Genomic DNA, 9418 nt, shown 5'->3' on the forward strand with positions numbered 1-9418 from the left:
ACTTACGAAATATCAAACCAGATGTCAGAGCACCCTGCCAAATGCTGAAACAACAGGCTATTGAATATTGTTTGGAAAAGTTTGTTCGTACTCATATAGACATTCTTCACAGTTGAAATGTATTCTAATTTTAAAAGGAAATATGTGTATTTAGACGATTTTTCTTTGCATTTGATTTTTTCTGAGCCACATTAATTCAAAAATTTAAAGGTGATATGATGACTTTTTAAACACAACAATAACATTTTTCCAGATTCCTTATTTTACAGTTAACGAAAATTATGTATAGATAAATTGAGTCAGCTGATATTTTTCTGTACAGTATAAAGTAAACAAGATACAATAACAAAAGTTTTACTTCCATTTTGAGTACATTTATAAATTAAAGGATGAACCAATCTTTTATGACAACATTTAAATTTTTTTTTTACAATACTTTCATAACATATCCATATGTCCGCGTGTTTCGTTAAAGTAATAAACAGTTCAAAACAATTTAAAACGGAAACATTAAAATAAATTTTAAGAAAATATGAAGCAAAACTGTTGAAGTGCTTTGAATTTGCTTTTAATGAGAGAATATTATCGAAGAATACAATAGATATTCATCATGTCTTACTTCTTGGCTATTTAGTTTCTAATGAAATCCTTTCAAAATGTTCCATTGAAATTAACTCTCCTAGTGGCAGGACCATGTCCATTCATTATTGAACTTCATACACCATCCCGAATATACTCAGGCTTTGCTGCCAGAAGGGTTAACTTTGTTGCTCAGAACATTACTTTGTTGATATAGGAGCTGTCCGAACCAGCTCTATTTATCTCAGGATCGGTATTGGTTCCGTAATCCAGCATGAAGGGATCGTTCCTTCGATTGACAGAAGGAGTAATTGTATAGTCGTTGTACTTATTGTAACCGGGAGCCAAAGGAGGTTCGTAAAGATACTCATCATAATGATGAGTCCACCTTGCCGACGTGTTCCATTCGACTGGGTCCATTGAAGTGGCGATCAGGCATGAATATTTGGCTACGATGGCTGTTGCTAGCTGATCTGCTGAGAGGACAGTGAAGTTGATGGAGAGAACACCAGCTGCGGACAGGGCTTCAGTTGTGGCAATTGCAAGTGCTGAAATAGATGGACCGAAGCTATTGTCGGAAATGTCTGCACAGTTCCTGTTGTACGCCGTGACAAACACAGCGGCAACTCGGAATCCGAATCGTGCTGCTATGCTTTGAGCTATAACGTTGACTACCTTCCTTGTGCCATACATTGTCATTGCGGTGTACATTGCAGTAGATGCATACAGTTTAGTTGCCAACAAGTTAGGTAAGACTGATAAAATAGATGCTACATTACCTCCTGCTCCAATACCCACTCCAACTTCAGCTCCACCACCTACTCCAACATCTACACCAACACCTGCTTCGACACCAATACCGGCTCCAATACCTGCACCTATTCCGGCTTCTACACCTAATCCTGCTTCAACTCCAACACCGAGGTTAGCATCAACTTCTGCCCCACCAAATACACCTGCGGAACGCCTTGATCGTTTTCCAGAAGTCAAAGCATTCTTTGTAAGAAGTGCTACTGTGTCGTAATGCGAAATGTCTCTTCTTTGGCGAAGTGCTCTTTTCTTTCTTCCTACTTGTGCCAAAACTTGAGCTTGTATATCTGCCTCTAATTGAGCTTGAGCCTGAGCCTGAAGTTGAGCTTCAAGTTGGGCTTCCAAATCAAATTCTGCTGCCAGGTCTGCTCCAGCTCCTACATCAGCTTCTACTCCTGCCTGTAGTTCAGCACCAACTCCTAATCCAGCTTGCAACCCAGCTCCCGCTCCTAATCCAACTTGCAACCCAGCACCGACTTCCAAGCCTGCACCTACACCAACTTCTGCTCCAACACCCAATCCTAGTCCCAACCCTGCTCCAATACCAGCTCCATATCCTAATATAGTTCCCAAACCACTAGCAGCGCCTAATGTACTTCCTAAACCTACTCCAAGGCCATGTCTTCTGTCAAAGCCCAAGGAACCTCCTAGTCCAGCTCCAAATCCAATGCCTGCAGCGTCCAAAACTCCCACACCGAGTCCAACCCCTGCTCCTATACCAGCTTCTGCTCCTACTCCTAAGCCTGCACTGAGACCAGCTCCCACCCCTAGACCTAATTCAGCTCCTGCTTCCAAACCTGCTCTTACGCCCAAACCTGCTCCTACGCCCAAACTTGTTCCTACTCCCAAACGTGGACCTACTCCCAAAGCTCCGCCTACTCCCAAACCTGCTCCGATTCCAACTCCTAAGCTTGCTTCTGCACCTACACCTACTCCCAATCCTGCTGCACTTTCTCCCGCTCTGATATCGGTCCCGACTCCTGCTATTCGTGTGCTCCAATACAGATTTGATCCGGGTATCGCTGGACTGACGTCCCAAGTTGTAGGCCGTAGTCTGTATCTAGTAATAATTGACCTAATAATAGCATTTGAAGCGATAGCGGCTTGCAAATTTGGGTTTCCAAACACAAAATATCCAAGGGCATAAAGTGCCTTAGCAGTAGCTTCAGCCAATCTGCGAGCATGAGTTTTAAAACTTACTTTCTCTGAGGAAGGCAGCAATGTATTTGAATACAAATCTGCAAAGAAGGATGGATTGTTTGAGCCAAATGCTTCTGCCATAAAGTTACCTAAGGAATTTGCAATGATTTTATAAGTTCTAGCTGGTATTCCTAACAAAAACGCTTCTGTAAATCTGCTAGATGAAACAAGATTTAGATACAAAGCCCTAGTAAATCGCTCTGCAAAAACCGTTGCTTTTGCGGCTTTTAAAACAGGAGGAAAATGTCGGGTTATCGCATCAGGCCCTACGTATGGTAGAACCTCGAGGCCATTTAAAATTGTGTAATATGAATTGTACGGATTAGAATTAACTGCTAATCCAACACCAGGAACCATAGATGTGCTCAAGTAGTTTGAAATTCCTGCGCCGATTGCTTTTGCTGCCATTGCTACTTGAAGTCCCAGTACTTGTGGGGTAAATAAACGTGATTCGATTAAAGCATTACAAACAGATGTTGCAAGGTATACAGCTATGACTTCGGGTGACGGATTTCCATACCAGCCTCCTCTAGCTCCAAGTCCACCACGAGTTCCGACCGAAGCTCCAGCATCAATTTCTGCTCCTACTCCTACGCCGGCTCCCAGGCCAACTTCTGCATCTATTCCTACACCAGCTTCAACTCCTGCACCGGCTCGAATTCCTGCACCGGCTCCAATTCCTGCACCAACTCCTGCTCCTAGGCCTGCTGTTGCACCTAACCCAATTCCAGCTCCTACTTCTGCATCAAGTCCTGCTGATACTCCCACTCCAACTCCCACATCAGCACCAATATTAACTCCAACACCTGCATCTAAACCTAAACCATATTTATATCCATCGCCTCCGGTATATGCTAATAACTGCACAAAATCATTTTCAAAGTAGCTCCAAAAAGACCGGGAAACTACAAATGCTTTTGAAAGAAATTGGAAGATTGCAGATGAAAGCATTTTCCCCACTGAGTTTGGAATTGATTCCGAAAATACTGTCTTGAAATATCTTTCCCGGATTAGTTGTTCAGATAATCTTTGCACAAAAAGCCTGGCAGACTCTTCCAAGCCTACACTGACCCCAAGGCCTATTTCTGCACCCGCACCTACACCAACGTTGATATCTTGATCAAGTCCAAACGATCCACGTATTAGTCTGTTGCCTAAACCATGAAAACGAGATCGAGCGTCTCCAACATCGACATCTGCACCTACTCCAATGTCCGCGCCAATTGAAGCTCCAACTTCTCTTCCAACACGAACTCCAGCACCAATATTAGCACCTACGTCAGCGCCTACTCCGACACTGTTTCCTGCACCTAACCCTTCTCTAGACCGCAATCCTACGGATGCCTCGGCATCTAAACCAGCTCTAAGTCCTGCATCTCCCCAATAACCATCTCTGGCACCTATGTCAGAGTTTCCATATGCGGCGATGGAATTTCGTCCGCCATATATATCAGTTGCGTCATAACCAGCTATTCCAGTTGCATCAAATGTTACATTCGAGTAGGGTGATAAAGAAATTGAATTCGTTATAATATTTGCAATGGTATTAGTGAGCTCAAGCGAATTATAAGGAGTCAAAATGTTGTTAGATATCAAAAGCTGAGTTGTGGTGCCAACTATTGCTCTTATATACGCTTCTGGCGAACTTGCTGTGGTGATGCTAAATAAGGCGTTGACATATGCGTTCTGAACTAGAGCAGGATCTGGAAGCCTGAACTCGGTGCACATGTTTTGTGCTAAAACAGTTCCGATGTTCCCTAGAGCATCGGCGTTGATCCTGTAACCGAAAATGGTGCGGAATGGAACGCTACCATAAAGTTGATAAGCCAACCTATTCGCAAATGTACCAGCGAATTCTAGTCCAAAGTCTACACCAACTCCAGCTCCTACACCAGCTCCAACTCCTACACCGGCTCCAACTCCTACACCGGCTCCAACTCCTACACCAGCTCCAACTCCTGCATTGGCTCCAATTCCTACACCTGTTCCAAATCCCGCAGCGACTCCAGCTCCTGCATTGAATCCAGGTCCTAAATTGGCTGCAGCACCAATTCCGACAGTTGCTTCAGCACCAGCTCCAGCTCCGTACGAGCGTCTGTTTCTTGACGGAGATTCTGCCTTTGCTCCATAATTTTCACCAAAATATCTTGAGTACCAATTTTCAGCGCTACTGCCAAGGCTTCTCGAGTGTGCTTCCTGGAGCGAAAGATATGCCAAACAGAGGCATATCTGCAGAATTTTACAGTGCCAGCGAAACATACTTGGTGAGACCCTGATTGAATCACTGTGTAACGCTCAGAAAGAGAGCTTGGATTATATAAGGAACAAATAGCAATTAACAATCTGTGTTACCTTTTATGTCTTTTAGAATAGCATATTCATAAGTCCTGCATTTCTTAATTTCCCACAATCTTCACGAATCTTTCCGTTATTTACACTATAGGCTTTTGAAGCATCGCGTTGCAATGAAATGTATTTTTCCAGCTGCTCATTTCCCCATAATGAAGCCTTTTTCATCGTCGAAAGTCAAAAAGAGGAGTAGTAAAACGATTATGACTGCTAAAGGACTTGGTATAAAACATTCTTCATCCGCACTTTTCATAATAAAATATTTAAATGCGAATAGCGAATGTGCACTGCACTTAAAAATATGCTTTTAAAAAATTACGCAGACATTCCGATTACATTGAGTTACTCTATGCTTCAAATTGTGGTAAATTAGAAGGTTAAAACGTGAATGATATACATTTAAAAGAAAGGAATGGCAACGCATAAGTAATCTTGTGATGAGAAGCGCTTGGAGTTTATTTCGTATTTAAATAATTTAAGATGAAACTAATTTACATTTATTAGAATAAGAAATAATTAGAAGAAGCAGTTCTTAAATTTACTTTTTTTTTAAATAGCGCTAAAATAGTCAATGATTACGATAAAATCCTTTTTCTATCGGAAAAAGAACAGTAAAACGTCTTTCTATCAGTACTACATTCAACCTAATCAAAAAGACATAGGGAATTGTATAGCAAAGGGAAATAGTTAAGCTAACTTATCTTTTTTTTAAAGGAACAAATTGCATTTTATTTTGAAAATTACAGTATATGGAGAAACTAGAGAACCCGACAGACGTTGTTTTGTGCAAACTTTGTAAATTGAAAAGTTGAAAAATTTCAATAACTATCAAGTGTTTCAATCGTTTTGTCGAAAAAAAATGAGTAAATAGAAAATGTTTCTAGCTGCTTGGTGTCAAAATGCGTATATTTATTACAACTTGACGTATCTCGTGCCCACTGAGCAGTTGTTTTATCAACTATTTTTTCTAGCTTAATTGAAAGATTTTCATTGATTGTATGGTTTGTTCCTTCAGCCATACTCAAAGGATAAAAAGCATCCTCAGATATTAAGTATAAAAAAAAATTAAATACCCATCTAGAAAAAAAACGGAAAATCCCGCTGCAACGTCCCCCATATGAAAAAGAATAAAACGATCGAAAGGATAGCTTAAAAATAATAATAATAATAATAAAGGTAAAAACAATTCTCTGAATAAGCGAAAATCACTCATCCCTCCCCGCCCCCAATCCCGATGTAAAAAAAAAAAAAAAAAAAGAAAAAAAAAACTCGTTCTTCAACTAAAATGACTAAAACTCTTTAAAAACGAAAAGGAATTCTTTGCAATTTCAAATATTTCGCCAAATAAACAAAAAATACAATAAATTACATTAACAGTAGCTTTAAAATGTAAACAAATGATCACGCAACTCTATTGTTTATAGCCAAAGTCACCAAGCAACCACGTTACTGTAATCCAGATGATCAGTGAGCGAAGCCAACTCAATTTTTTTCCCAATTAGCAGTCCGATCTTTTAAACGAAAACTTTTAAAACTTCATATATTGCCTAATTTGTTCTTTCCGCCAAAGATAAAGATCTTCCACTGCACTAATCTTTTCTCTACAGAACTACCCTGTTGTAATTTATCTGGACGAAAATATAAAATTTGTTTCGTCTTTTAATTCCATCATCTTTTCCTTTAATAACGTACTGATTAGTTAGATAATCCTTAAAGTATTCTTGACATTGGTGCCAAAACTCAGATGGATTTGAGTCGGGAAACAAATGCTGCTAGGTACGGCACTTTCTGATCATTTAGTTAGGAAAACCTAAAGCACCGATTCGGTCACATGGTTCAACTCCGACGACAGAACACACGTTTTGCCTGAACCTTCCAGTACTTACTTTAAAATATATTACGGGACCTAAAATCGTGGCTTTCAAGAAATGAAGGCTTCACTCTCTTTCTCTCTCTACGTTTTATCTATTCTCAATCGACATATCACAGTTGGAAATTTCATTACAAAAAGCAGAGCTGGCTTTCTTATTGTCCTTTAGCAACGGGTTAAATATTTATTTCAGTTCTCGCTCAACAATAGGTTAAAATAAATATTAATCATTTGAGAGATATAACCATCCAATGTTTTAATTAATTAATTAATTAACAGAAACGTTTCCGATTCGATCCATCGCGCTTCGAAACCATGCTTGCCACAACTTAATCACACACAAAAAATTTGATCAAAATCGGTCCAACCGCTTAAAAGCCTTATGGTGCCAAATGTCCGCACAGAAGATTTTTATATATTAAGATAGCTATGCATGACTAAAATTTGGATTGAAATTTTTTTCTTCTGACATTTAAAATTGTACCTTTAAAAAAGGTGAAAATTTTTCAACTTTTTTGTTTTTAATGGGGCAAAGTGAAAAATGAAATATTTTTTTAATGAAATGTTTTCTATTTGATAAATAAGAATATTTTTGTTGAAATGAATTAGTAAATAAAAGAATAAATGAATTAATCAGTAGTAAATGAAACAATAACGTACTGAACAAATAAATTAATTAATATATGATAAATGTAAATAAGTGAAAATGACAATGAAAGAATAAGAAAATAAATTAACGAATGAAGAAATAAGTGAATTATTAAGTGCGGGAATGAAAATGAATAACTCAACATATGAATACGTAAGAATTGTATAAGTAAACGAAATGAACAACTATTTGCCCCATCCACTTCGCCACGCATGCACTTGACTAATTGAACAAAGCACTTAAAGTAAGCTTAATCTTACTATATATGCGAAAGTTTGTCTGTATGGATGGATGTATGGATGTTTATTACTCTTTCACACAAAAACTCGCTGAATGGATTTTGATGAAATTTTACAATAATATAGCTTATGCATAAGAATAACACATAAGGTAGTTTTCATCCCGTTATGGGGGCAACCCCCCCCCCTTAGGGGGCGATAAAACACGATTTTCGTATAAATTCTCTAATATGGGGATAAAAAATACTTGCACATATTAACATTATATGTCTATCGAAAGCTCGGATTTTTCTGCTGAAGATGGCACCTGTTCCATATTTCTAAGTAGAATAAAAAACGAGTTATAAGCGTTTTAGTTTTTTTTTTTTAATTTTTTATTTTGGCCACTATTGGCGATATTTAGAGTTAACTATTGAATCACATTAAAATTGCCAATAATGGGGAAATAACATTAAATTGGTGTAAAAGGAAGTCATGTGATGCACACATCAGCTTTTTTTTTGTTTTTCAAAATGTAGCAATATTTTTATAAAACAATCTGATGATGACGGAAGTCGATTTCTTTCTTCTTTTATGGCATGCGTTCTTTCTTCCTCCTCTAGCTATTTTATGGAATGTTCACGTTTCTAAATTTATTGATCAGGTACCTCATTTTCACGGTCTGTCTTTATCCGATTTGGCAACATAGTGCCCGTGCCCACCTACAAAAACTCGCAGGTTGTCAGTGACTTCTTTATATTTACTAATGATAAAGCGGAATGTCTAGATCTATGTCCTAATCTCTGGATGTCTATGACGCGCAAAGCGCCTAGACCGTTCGGCCAATTTTTTTTTTTTGAGCAATCACGATTGCTTATTGCTTTCATTTGACTGTTTTTGGCGTCCTATCATTTTATTTTCCCATCGCCACCCTCCGCACCATCACCGTCGTCCGGCTCCTCACGATGCTGCTCCTATAGCGAAAGCCATCTCCATGTTGCATCCATGTCCTACACACACGCACATACATACACAACTGCACACACACACGCACGCATACACACACACAAACACATACACCTACACACATACACACACGCATACATACAGACACCTACCTACACATACACACACACAAAAACATACACACATACACATAACTACCCACACATTCACGCCTGCACACAGACACAAACATATATGCCTACACACACATACACATGCCCCCCCCACACACACATTCATACACACAAGTACCCACACACTTATGCCAGCACACAGACACAAACACACATGCCTACACACACATACACATATCCCCTACACAAACACACATACCCCCTACACACAAACACGCATACCCCCCCACACACAAACACACACGCCTACTTACACACACTCGTGATTGCGAAAAACATAATTTGAATTCAAGATCCCAAAATTCAAATTAATTTTTCTTTTTTTTTTTTTTTTTTGAAATTTGGCACAAAATTAGTTTTTAGCATGGGGGTGTGGATCTCGAAGCGATTTTTCGAAAATTCGATTTTATTCTCTTTGTATTACAATTTTAAGAACATTTTACCGAGCAAATTATCATAACATGGACGAGCAAATGACCGTAACATGGGCGAGCAAACTAACATAACAAATTGGAGAAAAATTCACAACCAGTACTTATAAATATACAGGTGAACCAACTGACCTTTTAATTTTCTACTGCGAGCAAAGCCGTACCGCTAGTAA

The 9418-nt window shown here is 38.8% G+C and overlaps 1 protein-coding gene across 1 annotated transcript; it reads right to left on the reverse strand.

The window, feature by feature from the left end:
- Positions 1-338: 338 nt before the first annotated feature.
- Positions 339-5005, reverse strand: LOC129222319 (fibroin heavy chain-like). The gene has a single exon (XM_054856813.1). It carries the CDS (start codon positions 4846-4848, stop codon positions 772-774), a length of 4077 nt encoding a protein of 1358 aa, XP_054712788.1. The 5' UTR covers positions 4849-5005; the 3' UTR covers positions 339-771.
- Positions 5006-9418: the final 4413 nt, after the last annotated feature.

This window comes from Uloborus diversus, chromosome 5 (genome assembly GCF_026930045.1).
Source record: "Uloborus diversus isolate 005 chromosome 5, Udiv.v.3.1, whole genome shotgun sequence".
Taxonomy (NCBI): Eukaryota; Metazoa; Arthropoda; class Arachnida; order Araneae; family Uloboridae; genus Uloborus; species Uloborus diversus.